We start from the raw sequence: 13,714 nt of genomic DNA on the forward strand, positions 1-13,714 counted from the left end.
TTGGGGTGGGGGCGGGCCATCCCCCCTCAGCACGGCCGCCATCATGGCGGACGACGTCTCCCCTCAGCCCGGCGGCCGCCGCCATGTCCCAACCTGAGGGAAAACGGCCGCCGCAAACCCCCCCGATACCCTCTGGGGGGAAGTTTTGGGGGTTTTTTTTTGGGTTGGGGGGTGTTGTGTCCCCCATTTTGGGTTGGGGGGTGTTGTGGAGAAGGGGGTGTATCGCCTATGCTGCCATTTTGAAGGCAAACAAAATGGCGCCTGTGTGAAAATAAACGCACGCGACCCCCCCCCCCCACAAAATCCGCCGTCTCCTTCCTCACCCCCAACCACGACAGGGGAAAAAACGCCGGGGAGAAAAAAAACAAACAAACAAACAAACAAAAAAGTTGTTTATTGGGGTGGTCCCCCCCCCAGTCGGGGTGTGTGTCCCCCCTCACGTCAGGGAGTCGTCGCTCTCCTGGGGCTGCCGGGGGGCGGCCATGGCGGCCGTCCCCCCCCCGTCCGAAGCCAGCAGGCCGATGGAGTCGAGGCGGCCTTGCCGGTAAAGCGCCAGGCGTTCCATCAACCGCCGCCGCGCCGCGTTGATCACCAAACCCGGGGGGGTCGGCGTCTTCTCTTCCTCCTCTTCCTCGCTCTCCTCCGGCTGGTTGGGGGGCGCGGGGGGGGACCCCTCTTGCAGCCGCTCCAGCTCCTCGTACACCTTTATTTTTTATTTTTTTTTGGGGGGGGGGGTTGTAAAGTGTCCCCCCACCCACGCCGTGACACCCCCCCCCCCCAAAAACCCACCTGCGCCATGGGGGGCCGGCGCTTGCTGCGGCGATGAAGGCAGCGGGCGGCCAGGCGGGACAGGGCGGTTGCCAAACCGGGGGGGGGCAACCCGGCTCGGGGGTCCGGGGGGGGCCCCGATGACCCCCCATCTTCATCCTCCTCATCATCCAGAAGCTCCTTCTGCGGAGGCATGGCGTTTGGGGGGGGGGATCAAGGTGGGAAATGGAAAAGGGGGGGGACAGAGGGGTGATTTGGGGGGGGGTCCCAGGGGGATTTGGGGTCCTGGGGGGGGTGTCTGGGGAATCCCAGGGGGGTGCTGGGGTCCTGGGGGGGGGCTTTGGGGAATCCCAGGGGGATTTGGGGTCCTGGGGGGGGGCTCTGGGGAACCCCAGGGGGATGTTGGGGTCCCGGGGGGGGGGGTCTGGGGAGTCCCGGGGGGTGTTGAAGGGGATCGAGGGGCCCAGGGGGGTGCTGGGTTCCTGGGGGGGCTCTGGGGAACCCCAGGGGGATTTGGGGTCCCGGGGGGGGGCTCTGGGGAACCCCAGGGGGATTTGGGGTCCTGGGGGGGGGGGGGCTCTGGGGAACCCCAGGGGGATTTGGGGTCCTGGGGGGGGGGGGCTCTGGGGAACCCCAGGGGGGTGTTGAAGGGGATGGAGGGGCCCAGAGGGGTGCTGGGGTCCTGGGGGGGGGGGCTTTGGGGAACCACAGGGGGATTTGGGGTCCCGGGGGGGGGGGGCTCTGGGGAACCCCAGGGGGATGTTGGGGTCCCGGGGGGGGGGCTCTGGGGAACCCCAGGGGGGATTTGGGGTCCTGGGGGGGGGGGGCTCTGGGGAACCCCAGGGGGGTGTTGAAGGGGATGGAGGGGCCCAGAGGGGTGCTGGGGTCCTGGGGGGGGGGGGCTTTGGGGAACCACAGGGGGATTTGGGGTCCCGGGGGGGGGGGCTCTGGGGAACCCCAGGGGGATGTTGGGGTCCCGGGGGGGGGGCTCTGGGGAACCCCAGGGGGGATTTGGGGTCCTGGGGGGGGCCAGGGGGTTGCTGGGGGGCTCAGGGGTCCCTGGATGATGTTTGGGGGGGGGTCCCAGAGGGATATTGGGGGGCTCAGGGGGTCTTAGGTGGATGTTGAGGGGTTGGGAGGGGCCCCAAGGGGATATTAGAGGGTTTGGGGGGGCTTGGGGGGATGCTGGGGGGGTCCCGGGGGATATGAGGGGGAACAGGGGACCCCGGGGGGCTTCTGGGGGGGGTCCCGGTGGACCCCAGCGATATATCGGGGACCCCAGAGAATATTGAGGGTCCTGGGGCGTGTTGGGGGGTCCTAGGGGACAGCAGGAGTCTTGGGGGGGGGAGTTTGGGGGTCTCGGGGGGTGGGGGGGGGTTCTGGGGGACCCCAGGGATGTTGGGGGTCCCGGGGGGGGGGTCTCACCAGGTAGGTGGTCCGCCCGCGGGCGTCCGTCTCCATGGCCCGGCGCCCCGTCAGCACCTCCAGCAGCACCTGGGGGGGGGGGGCTCAGGCTGGATCGGGAGCCCCCAGACCCCCCCCCAGCCCATTTTTTTTTGTGGGGGGGGTGTCCGTCCCGTCCCCCCCATTTTGGGGTACCCCCACTTACCACGCCGAAGCTGTAGGTGTCGAGGGTGGGGGTCAGGGCCCCCCCTTGGAGATACTCGGGGGGGAGGTAGGCCAGGGTGCCCCGTAGGGTGCGGGACCCCCCCAAGGTGCCGCTGCGGCCCCCCCCCGCCCCCCCGGGGGGCTCGCGCCAGCCCGAAATCGCTCAGCCGGGGGCTCAGCCCCGCGTCCAGCAGGATGTTGGAGCTGGGGGGGGGGCAGAAAGGGGTCGGGGGGGGCCCCAAATCCCCCCCCCGGGGGGGGGGTGACCCCCCCCCCACTGCACCCAAAGCCCCCCCCCCCAGGTGCCCCCTGCAAGCCCCTGGGGGTGCCCTAAACCCCACCGCTGCCCCCCCATGGCACCCCACTGCCCCCCCTGGCACCCCAAAGTCCCCCCGGCACCCCCCAGGGTACCCCAGGGACCCCCATGGTATCCCACTGCCCCCCCCAGGGCACCCCAAAGCCCCCCCAGGGACCCCCTGGCATACCCCAGAGCCCCCCCAGAGACCCCCAGAGCCCCCCAAAGCCTCTCAGAGCCCCCCCCCCGGTACCCCAGAGACCCCCAGAGCCCCCCAAAGCCCCTCAGAGCCCCCCCAGGTACCCCAGAGACCCCCAGAGCCCCCCAAAGCCCCTCAGAGCCACCCCCGATACCCCAGAGCCCCCCTGGGGTACCCCAAAGCCACCTTAAAGCCCCTCAGAGCCCCCCAGGTGCCCCAAAGCCCCCCCAGAGCACCCCAAAGCTCCTCACAGCCCCTTTGGGGTACCCCAAAGCCCCCCCTGAGACCCCCTAAAGCCCCCCCAGAGCCCCTCAGAGCCCCCCCAGCTACCCCAAAGCCCCCCCAAAGCTCCTCACAGCCCCTCTGGGCTTCCCCAAAGCCCCCCCAAAGCCCCTCAGAGCCCCCCCAGGTACCCCAGAGCTCCCCTGGGGTACCCCAAAGCCCCCCCAGAGACCCCCTAAAGCCCCCCCAGAGCCCCTCAGAGCCACCCCAGGTACCCCAAAGCCCCCCCAAAGCCCTTAAAGCCCCCCCCCCGAGCCCCCCACCTCTTGACGTCGCCGTGCACCAGCGCGGGGCTGTCGCGGTGCAGGAACTGGAGGGCTCGCGCCGTCCCCAGCAGCACGTGCAGGCGCTGGGCCCACGTCAGGGGGGGCTGGGGGCACTGGGGGGGGGGACACGGGGGGCGTCAGCCCCCCCCAAACTGCCCCATGGAGCCCTGGGTCCCCCAACCCCCCCCCACACCTCCCCTATGGCTTCAGGGCACCCCAAAATCCACCCTGAGTGTCCCCCCTGTGGTCCTAAAGACCCCCCCCCAGCTGCTCGAGACACCCCAGGGACCCCCAAACCTCCCCCAAGGGACCCCCCCAAAGCCCCCAGATCTCCCCTCGGGCCCTAAAGGACCCCCCCAAGCCGCTCAAAATACCCCAGGAACCCCCCCAACCTGCCCCAGCGACCCCCCCCAAAACCTCCCCCAGTCACCCCCCCACATCCCTGGGGGTCCCAGACGCCTGTAGGGACCCCAAACCCTCCGAGAACACCCCCCACCCCCCCGAAACCTCGGGGGGGGGGACACGCAGCCCGTGGGGGGGTACCCCGGCCCCCCCCCCCAAACCTGTGCCCGCAGGCGCTGCTCCAGGGACCCGTTGGGCATGAAGACGTAGACGAGGCAAAAGTGCCCCCCCTCGGCGCAGACCCCCGACAGCTCCACGATATTGGGGTGCCGGTACCTGCACGGGGGGGGGGGGCTTCACTCTAGGGACTGGGGGTGCTGGGACCCCCCCCAATCCCCTCAGGGCCCCCCCAACCCCCTCAGGACCCCCCCAACACCATCCCCCCAGCATGTATTTATCCCCCAGCCCCCCCCCCAAAATGCCTCCCAATGCACTCAGGACCCCCCCCGAGCCCCAAGGACCCCCCCTGAGCCCCCCAAGGACCCCCCACATCCCCCCCCCCCAATTACCGCGAGAGCTTCTCTGTCTCGGTGAGGAAGCTGTTAACGAGGACGCCCCAGTCGAGGTCGGCGTCCTGGGGGGGGGGGACACACACGGTGGGGACCCTGGGTTGGGCCTATGGGGCCAGGTGGGGGTCCCGGGGGGGGGCTATGGGGGCATGGGGACACCGGGGGGTCCCTGGTGAGGATGTGGGGACGCAATGGGGGTCCTGGGGGGGGAATATGGGGACACGGGGGGGGTCCCAGGGGGAATATGGGGACATGTGGGGGTCTGGGGGGGATGTAAGGACATGGGGGGGGTCCCCAGAAGGGACATGGGGACACGGGGAGGTCCTGGGGGGGGATATGGGGACACGGGGGGGTCCCCAGAAGGGATGTGGGGACACGTGGGGGTCCCAGGGGGGATATAAGGACATAGGGGGGGTCCCCAGAAGAGACATGGGGACACGGGGGGGGTCCTGGGGGGGAATATGGGGAAATGGGGGGGGTCCCCAACAGGGACATGGGGACACGTGGGGGTCCTGGGGGGGGAATATGGGGACACAGGGGGGGTCCCAGGGGGGATATGGGGACACGGGGGGGTCCCGGGGGGGTCCCGGGGGGGATATAAGGACATGGGGGGGGTCCCCAGGAGGGATGTGGGGACATGGGGGGGTCCTGGGGGGGATGTGGGGACATGGGGGGGGTCCCCAGTAGGGACGTGGGGACACGGGGGGGTCCCAGTTGGGTCTGGTGCCCCCCCCGCCCCCCCGTACCTGCCGCAGGCGCTTGACGGCGTAGTCGGTGTGGCGCAGGCGGGCGCGATAGACCACCCCGAACCCCCCCTCGCCCACCTTGTGGGTGTCGGCGAACCCCCCCGTGGCCCCCGCCAGCTCCTCCAGCCGCCAGCAGAAGGGTCGGGGGGCCGGGGGGGCGACGGGGGCGCGGGGAGGGGGGGGGGGGGCCGGGGCTCAGCGAGGCCAGGGACGAGCACAGCGAGGCCAGCACCTGCGGGGACGGGGGGGGGGCCATGGGGCAGACCCCCAGGGACCCCCAAATACCCCCAGGGACCCCCATAACCCCCCAAACACCCCCACAGCCCTCCCAAATACCCCCAGAGCCCCCCCAAATACCCCCAGGACCCCCCAAATACCCTCCACATACCCCCAGAGCCCCCCCAAATACCCCCCCAAATACCCCCAGGACCCCCCAAATACCCTCCACATACCCCCAGAGCCCCCCCAAATACCCCCCCAAACACCCCCAGGGCCCCCCAAATACCTCCAGGGCCCCCCATAACCCCCCAAATACCCCCAGGGCCCCCCACATACCCCCCAAATACCCCCCCAAATACCCCCAGGGCCCTCCATAACCCCCCAAATACCCCCACGGCCCCCCAAATACCCCCCAAACACCCCCAGGGCCCCCCAAATACCCCCAGGGCCCCCCAAATACCCCCCACCTACCCCCTCAAATGCCCCCAGGGACCCTCACAACCCCCCAAATCCCCCCTAATATGTGCCAAATACCCCCCAGCCCCCCCAGGGTATCCCAAAGCACCCCCCCGCCCTCCAGACCTCCCCAGAGACCCCCCCAAGTGCCCCCCATCACCCCCCAAATACCCCAGTGCCCTCCAGGGAGCCCCACAATAGCCCCCCCCACCCCCCCAGGCCCCCCCAACACCCCCAATTACCCCCCCCCCAGCCCCATACCTGGTCAGGGGGGGACGGGGGGTCTGGGAATGGGGGGGCCAGGCTGGGGGTGCTGAGGAGGGCGCTGGGGGGGGGCCCTGGGAGAGGCAGGGACGGCTCTGGGGGGGGAATGGGGTCAGTTTTTTGGGGGGGGAACAGAGGGTCGTGTGTGTGTCCCCCCCATCAGCACCCCCTCCCCTTTTGGGACATTACCTGGGGGGGGCCATTTTGGGGGGTCCCAGGTGGAGGTGGTGCTGGCATTCGAGGGGGGGCCCGGGGGGGCCGTGGGGAGCAGCCACGGGCTGGGGGTCACGGAGAGCACGGGGGGGTCCATGGGGGGCAGCGAGGGGGGGTCCGTGGGGGAGGCCAGGCCGGGGTACCCTGGGGAGACAGTGGGGTCAGGCAAAGGGGGGGGGTCCCAGAGGGTTTGGGGGGGGGGTCTGGGGGTCCCATGGGGGGGTCCAGCAGGGACTGGGGGGGTCCCAGAGGGATTCAGCAGGGATCTGGGGGTCCTGGAGGTCTTGGGAAGATCCTGGAGGGCTCGGGGGGGGGGTCCCAGGGGGTTGGGGGGGGATCTGGGGGTCCCATGGGGGGGTCTTGCAGGTCCCGTGGGGGGTCCCAGAGGGATTCAGCAGGGATCTGGGGGTCCCGGGGAGATCCTGGTGGTCTTGGGGGGGGGTCCCAGGGGCATCTTTGGGGTCCAGGGGGGTCTTGCAGGTCCCAGGGGGGGTCTTGGGGGACACTGGGGGATACTGGGGGGGTCCTGGAAGGCTCAAGGGGGTCCCAGTGGCACCTTTGGGGTCCCGGGGGGGTCTTGGGGGACTCTGGGGGATACTGGGGGGGTCCTGGAGGTCTTGGGGAGATCTTGGAGGGCTTGGGGGGGTCCCAGGGGCATCTTTGGGGTCCACGGGGGTCTTGCAGGTCCCAGGGGGGGTCTTGGGGGGCTCTGGGGGATACTGGGGGGTCCCAGAGGCATCCCTGGGGTCTGGGGGGGGTCTTACAGGTCCTGGGGGGATCTTGGGGGGCTCTGGGGGTTACTGGGGGGGTCCTGGGGGGCTCAGGGCTCCCGGGGAGCGTTCCCAGAGGGGGGTCCCGGGGAGGGGGTCCCGTGGGGAGGGGGGGGGGGGTCTCACAGGCGGCCAGCATGTCGTGCGCCCGCAGCAGCCGCAGCCCCCGCAGCAGGTCCAGCAGGTCCCGCAGGCGCCCGTTGCGCTGGGCCCAGCCCCACAGCACCGCGGCCGTGGGGCCGGGGCCGGCGGCGGCCAGACGCAGCTCGCCCTGCTCCGGCACCAGCCGCGAGGCTGCCGCCGCACCAGTGCTCCCAGTGCTCCGTCCCAGTGCCGCCCGACGACGGACCCGCTGCCTCCCGGTTCAGCCCAGAGCCACCCACAGCCAGCCCCGCTGCCTCCCAGTTCATCCCAGTGCCTCCCAGTTCATCCCAGTGCCACCCACAGCCAGCCCAGGGCCTCCCAGTTCATCCCAGTGCCACCCACAGCCAGCCCAGTGCCTCCCAGTTCATCCCAGAGCCACCCACAGCCAGCTCCGCTGCCTCCCAGTTCATCCCAGTGCCACCCACAGCCAGCCCAGTGCCTCCCAGTTCATCCCAGTGCCACCCACAGCCAGCCCAGTGCCTCCCGGTTCATCCCAGAGCCACCCACAGCCAGCCCAGTGCCTCCCAGTTCATCCCAGTGCCACCCACAGCCAGCCCAGTGCCTCCCGGTTCATCCCAGAGCCACCCACAGCCAGCCCAGTGCCTCCCAGTCCATCCCAGTGCCACCCACAGCCAGCCCAGGGCCTCCCAGTTCATCCCAGTGCCACCCACAGCCAGCCCAGTGCCTCCCAGTTCATCCCAGAGCCACCCACAGCCAGCCCAGTGCCTCCCAGTTCATCCCAGTGCCTCCCAGTTCATCCCAGAGCCACCCACAGCCAGCCCAGTGCCTCCCAGTCCATCCCAGTGCCACCCACAGCCAGCCCAGGGCCTCCCAGTTCATCCCAGAGCCACCCACAGCCAGCCCCGCTGCCTCCCAGTTCATCCCAGTGCCTCCCGGTTCATCCCAGTGCCACCCACAGCCAGCCCAGTGCCTCCCGGTCCATCCCAGTGCCACCCACAGCCAGCCCCGCTGCCTCCCAGTTCATCCCAGTGCCCCCAGATGGCCCTATCCGCTGCCCCACAGCATCCCAGCCCAGCCCAGCCCAGTGCCACCTGCCGCCAGCCCCACTGCCTCCCAGTTCATCCCAGTGCCCCCAGACAGCCCTGTCAGGTGCCCCACAGCAGCCCAGACCAGCCCAGTCCATCCCAGTGCCACCCCCAGACACTTCCACTCCATCCCAGTCCATCCCAGTGCCACCCCCAGACACTTCCACTCCATCCCAGTCCAGCCCAGAGCCATCCCCAGACACTTCCACTCCATCCCAGTCCATCCCAGTCCATCCCAGTGCCATCCCCAGACGCTTCCACTGCCTCCCAGTCCATCCCAGTGCCATCCCCAGACGCTTCCACTCCATCCCAGTCCAGCCCAGTGCCATCCCCAGACGCTTCCACTCCATCCCAGTCCAGCCCAGTGCCATCCCCAGACGCTTCCACTCCATCCCAGTCCAGCCCAGTGCCATTCCCAGACGCTTCCACTCCATCCCAGTCCAGCCCAGTGCCATCCCCAGACGCTTCCACTGCCTCCCAGTCCATCCCAGTGCCATCCCCAGATGCTTCCACTGCCTCCCAGTCCATCCCAGTGCCATCCCCAGACGCTTCCACTCCATCCCAGTCCAGCCCAGTGCCACCCCCAGACACTTCCACTGCCTCCCAGTCCATCCCAGTGCCATCCCCAGACGCTTCCACTCCATCCCAGTCCAGCCCAGTGCCATCCCCAGACGCTTCCACTCCATCCCAGTCCAGCCCAGTGCCATCCCCAGACGCTTCCACTCCATCCCAGTCCAGCCCAGTCCATCCCAGTGCCATCCCCAGACGCTTCCACTGCCTCCCAGTCCATCCCAGTGCCATCCCCAGATGCTTCCACTGCCTCCCAGTCCATCCCAGTGCCATCCCCAGACGCTTCCACTCCATCCCAGTCCAGCCCAGTGCCATCCCCAGACGCTTCCACTCCATCCCAGTCCAGCCCAGTGCCATCCCCAGACGCTTCCACTCCATCCCAGTCCAGCCCAGTCCATCCCAGTGCCATCCCCAGACGCTTCCACTGCCTCCCAGTCCATCCCAGTGCCATCCCCAGACACTTCCACTCCATCCCAGTCCAGCCCAGTCCATCCCCAGACGCTTCCACTGCCTCCCAGTCCATCCCAGTGCCATCCCCAGACGCTTCCACTCCATCCCAGTCCAGCCCAGTCCATCCCAGTGCCATCCCCAGACGCTTCCACTCCATCCCACTCCATCCCAGTCCATCCCAGTGCCATCCCCAGACGCTTCCACTCCATCCCAGTCCATCCCAGTCCATCCCAGTGCCATCCCCAGACACTTCCACTACATCCCAGTCCAGCCCAGTCCATCCCAGTGCCATCCCCAGACACTTCCACTCCATCCCAGTCCATCCCAGTCCATCCCAGTGCCATCCCCAGACGCTTCCACTCCATCCCAGTCCAGCCCAGTGCCATCCCCAGACGCTTCCACTCCATCCCAGTCCATCCCAGTGCCATCCCCAGACGCTTCCACTGCCTCCCAGTTCATCCCAGTGCCATCCCCAGACGCTTCCACTCCATCCCAGTCCAGCCCAGTCCATCCCAGTGCCATCCCCAGACACTTCCACTACATCCCAGTCCAGCCCAGTCCAGCCCAGTGCCATCCCCAGACGCTTCCACTCCATCCCAGTCCAGCCCAGTCCATCCCAGTGCCATCCCCAGACGCTTCCACTCCATCCCAGTCCAGCCCAGTGCCATCCCCAGACACTTCCACTCCATCCCAGTCCAGCCCAGTGCCATCCCCAGACGCTTCCACTGCCTCCCAGTCCATCCCAGTGCCATCCCCAGACGCTTCCACTCCATCCCAGTCCAGCCCAGTCCATCCCAGTGCCACCCCCAGACACTTCCACTCCATCCCAGTCCATCCCAGTGCCACCCCCAGACACTTCCACTCCATCCCAGTCCAGCCCAGTGCCATCCCCAGACGCTTCCACTCCATCCCAGTCCAGCCCAGTGCCATCCCCAGACGCTTCCACTGCCTCCCAGTCCATCCCAGTGCCATCCCCAGACGCTTCCACTCCATCCCAGTCCAGCCCAGTCCATCCCAGTGCCACCCCCAGACACTTCCACTCCATCCCAGTCCATCCCAGTGCCACCCCCAGACACTTCCACTCCATCCCAGTCCATCCCAGTGCCACCCCCAGACACTTCCACTCCATCCCAGTCCATCCCAGTGCCACCCCCAGACACTTCCACTGCCTCCCAGTCCATCCCAGTGCCATCCCCAGACGCTTCCACTCCATCCCAGTCCAGCCCAGTGCCATCCCCAGACGCTTCCACTCCATCCCAGTCCAGCCCAGTGCCATTCCCAGACGCTTCCACTCCATCCCAGTCCAGCCCAGTGCCATCCCCAGACGCTTCCACTCCATCCCAGTCCAGCCCAGTGCCATTCCCAGACGCTTCCACTCCATCCCAGTCCAGCCCAGTGCCATCCCCAGACGCTTCCACTGCCTCCCAGTCCATCCCAGTGCCATCCCCAGACACTTCCACTGCCTCCCAGTCCATCCCAGTGCCATCCCCAGACGCTTCCACTCCATCCCAGTCCAGCCCAGTGCCATCCCCAGACGCTTCCACTCCATCCCAGTCCATCCCAGTGCCACCCCCAGACACTTCCACTGCCTCCCAGTCCATCCCAGTGCCATCCCCAGACGCTTCCACTCCATCCCAGTCCAGCCCAGTGCCATCCCCAGACGCTTCCACTCCATCCCAGTCCAGCCCAGTGCCATTCCCAGACGCTTCCACTCCATCCCAGTCCAGCCCAGTGCCATCCCCAGACGCTTCCACTGCCTCCCAGTCCATCCCAGTGCCATCCCCAGACGCTTCCACTCCATCCCAGTCCAGCCCAGTCCATCCCAGTGCCACCCCCAGACACTTCCACTCCATCCCAGTCCATCCCAGTGCCACCCCCAGACACTTCCACTCCATCCCAGTCCATCCCAGTGCCACCCCCAGACACTTCCACTCCATCCCAGTCCATCCCAGTGCCACCCCCAGACACTTCCACTGCCTCCCAGTCCATCCCAGTGCCATCCCCAGACGCTTCCACTCCATCCCAGTCCAGCCCAGTGCCATCCCCAGACGCTTCCACTCCATCCCAGTCCAGCCCAGTGCCATTCCCAGACGCTTCCACTCCATCCCAGTCCAGCCCAGTGCCATCCCCAGACGCTTCCACTCCATCCCAGTCCAGCCCAGTGCCATTCCCAGACGCTTCCACTCCATCCCAGTCCAGCCCAGTGCCATCCCCAGACGCTTCCACTGCCTCCCAGTCCATCCCAGTGCCATCCCCAGACACTTCCACTGCCTCCCAGTCCATCCCAGTGCCATCCCCAGACGCTTCCACTCCATCCCAGTCCAGCCCAGTGCCATCCCCAGACGCTTCCACTCCATCCCAGTCCATCCCAGTGCCACCCCCAGACACTTCCACTGCCTCCCAGTCCATCCCAGTGCCATCCCCAGACGCTTCCACTCCATCCCAGTCCAGCCCAGTGCCATCCCCAGACGCTTCCACTCCATCCCAGTCCAGCCCAGTGCCATTCCCAGACGCTTCCACTCCATCCCAGTCCAGCCCAGTGCCATCCCCAGACGCTTCCACTCCATCCCAGTCCAGCCCAGTGCCATTCCCAGACGCTTCCACTCCATCCCAGTCCAGCCCAGTGCCATCCCCAGACACTTCCACTCCATCCCAGTCCAGCCCAGTCCATCCCAGCGCTCCCCGTCAGCCGCCCCGCGGCATCCCAGTCCACCCCAGCGCCGTCCCAGCGCTCCCAGTCCACCTCAGCCGGCCCCAGCCCCGTCCCAGTGCCTCCCAGTGCCCCCCCCAGTCCTTACCGAAGCGCTCCCAGTCCGACCGGTTCAGCGCGTCCATCAGGCGGCAGAAGCTGCACATGAGCCAGGCGGGCAGCTCGTACAGGTACGGACCGGGACCGGGACCGGGACCGGGACCGGGACCGGACCCCGACCCCGACCCCGACCCCGACCCCGGCCCCGGCCCCGGCCCCGACCCCGGCCCCGGCCCGGCCATCCCTCCCGCCGGGCACTTCCCCTTTAAGAGCGCCCGCCCCACTGCGCAGGCGCGCACCGGCCCGCCCGCGCCGCCATCTGCGGCGTGGCGGAAGCGACCCTCCCCCCCGCCCCTCCCCTCCGCGCCGTTGCCGTGGAGGCGGGCGCCATGTTGTGTGTGGCGGAACCGCCGTCCCGGTTGGCGCCCTGGGGGCGGAGCCGGAGAGGAAGGGGCGGAGCTTGACCGCAAGGGGGCGGGGCTGCGCGGCCGGCCTCCTTTGGCAGGCCCGCTTCCCCGCGGTGACGTCATCAAGGCGATGACGTCGGCGGGGAGGGGAGGGGGAGCGTGTGACGTCGCAGCCGTGACGTCACGGCTGCCAGGACACCCGGACGCTCCCGGGGGAGGGGGGCGGGGAGAGACCCGGGATCCAATGAGGTCACCGGAGATCCGCTGATGTCACCCGGGGGGACCCATGAGGTCACCTGGAGAGAGCCAGTGATGTCACCCGGGGAGACCCGGGATCCGCTGACGTCACTGGGGGAGACGCAGGGTCTGCCGATGTCACCCAGGGAGCTCACCCGGGATCTGCTGATGTCACCCGGGATCCAGTGACGTCACTGGGAGAGATCCAGGATCCAGTGACGTCGCCCGGGGAGATCTGGGATCCCGTGGGGTCACCGGGACCTGCTGATGTCACCTGGGATCCAGTGACGTCACCCGGGAAGATCGAGGGTCCAGTGACGTCACTGGGGGAGACCCAGGATCTGCCGACGTCACCCGGGGAGATCTGGGATCCCGCGAGGTCACCCGGGATCCGCTGACGTCACCCGGGGAGACCCGGGATCCACCAGCCCCGGCGGGGGGGTCCGGCCTCCGCCGTCGGCCTGAGAAGAGCTCGGAATCCGCCGTCGCCTGGCGCAGAGGCCCGGGATCCAGCGCCGCGACACCCCCCACCCCCCCCATTTGCGGAACGATCCGGAACCCGCGGAACGATCCGGAACCCCCCCCCCCCATGGGAGGGAGGGGGGGCGGGAGCGGGGGCACGACCCGTCGGCGGAGCGAGCCCGAATGAAAGCGTCAGAGGCGGGAGGCGTTGGGTGTACACAGATTTATAGATCACTCCAGCACAGACACAGAGCCCCGCGGGGCCGGGGGGGGCGGCGGGGGGGCGGGGGGGGCGCAGGGGATCCCCCCACCCCACCCCGGGGGCAGGGGGGCGGCGCCGCGGGACCCCCCCCCAAGAAGAATCGACAGCCGAGGGGGTTTTTCTTGTAAATTTATAAGGCAAACGTCTCCTCGCGCGACTAGAGATAATAAATAGGTGCGGGGTCGTCGTTCCCCCCCCCGGCGGTTCCGCGTCCCCCCCACCCGATCCCACCGGATCCCCCCGCCAGATCTCGCCCCCCCCCCTTTTTCCCCGGCTCCCCCCGCTCTTTTTTTGCTCTTTTCTCCGTGCCCCCCCCCCCCCCCCGTTATTGCCATGAGGAGCCGGGGCCCGCGGGGGGGCCGCAAGCGCTAACAGTCCGGGGGGGCTGGA

General features: G+C 68.8%; 1 protein-coding gene across 1 annotated transcript; it reads right to left on the reverse strand.

The window, feature by feature from the left end:
- Positions 1 to 401: 401 nt before the first annotated feature.
- Positions 402 to 12,330, reverse strand: IRAK1 (interleukin 1 receptor associated kinase 1). Its single transcript, XM_069774301.1, is given in 14 exon segments — positions 402 to 703; positions 790 to 951; positions 2,194 to 2,262; positions 2,378 to 2,492; positions 2,494 to 2,580; positions 3,416 to 3,531; positions 3,982 to 4,096; positions 4,330 to 4,394; positions 5,076 to 5,261; positions 5,263 to 5,307; positions 6,012 to 6,109; positions 6,204 to 6,371; positions 7,124 to 7,291; positions 12,006 to 12,330. Coding segments are annotated over 14 exon segments (1,854 nt in total). The 5' UTR covers positions 12,199 to 12,330; the 3' UTR covers positions 402 to 436.
- Between the last annotated feature and the right edge of the window lie 1,384 nt (positions 12,331 to 13,714).

Source organism: Haliaeetus albicilla, chromosome 29 (assembly GCF_947461875.1).
Source record: "Haliaeetus albicilla chromosome 29, bHalAlb1.1, whole genome shotgun sequence".
Taxonomy (NCBI): domain Eukaryota; kingdom Metazoa; phylum Chordata; class Aves; order Accipitriformes; family Accipitridae; genus Haliaeetus; species Haliaeetus albicilla.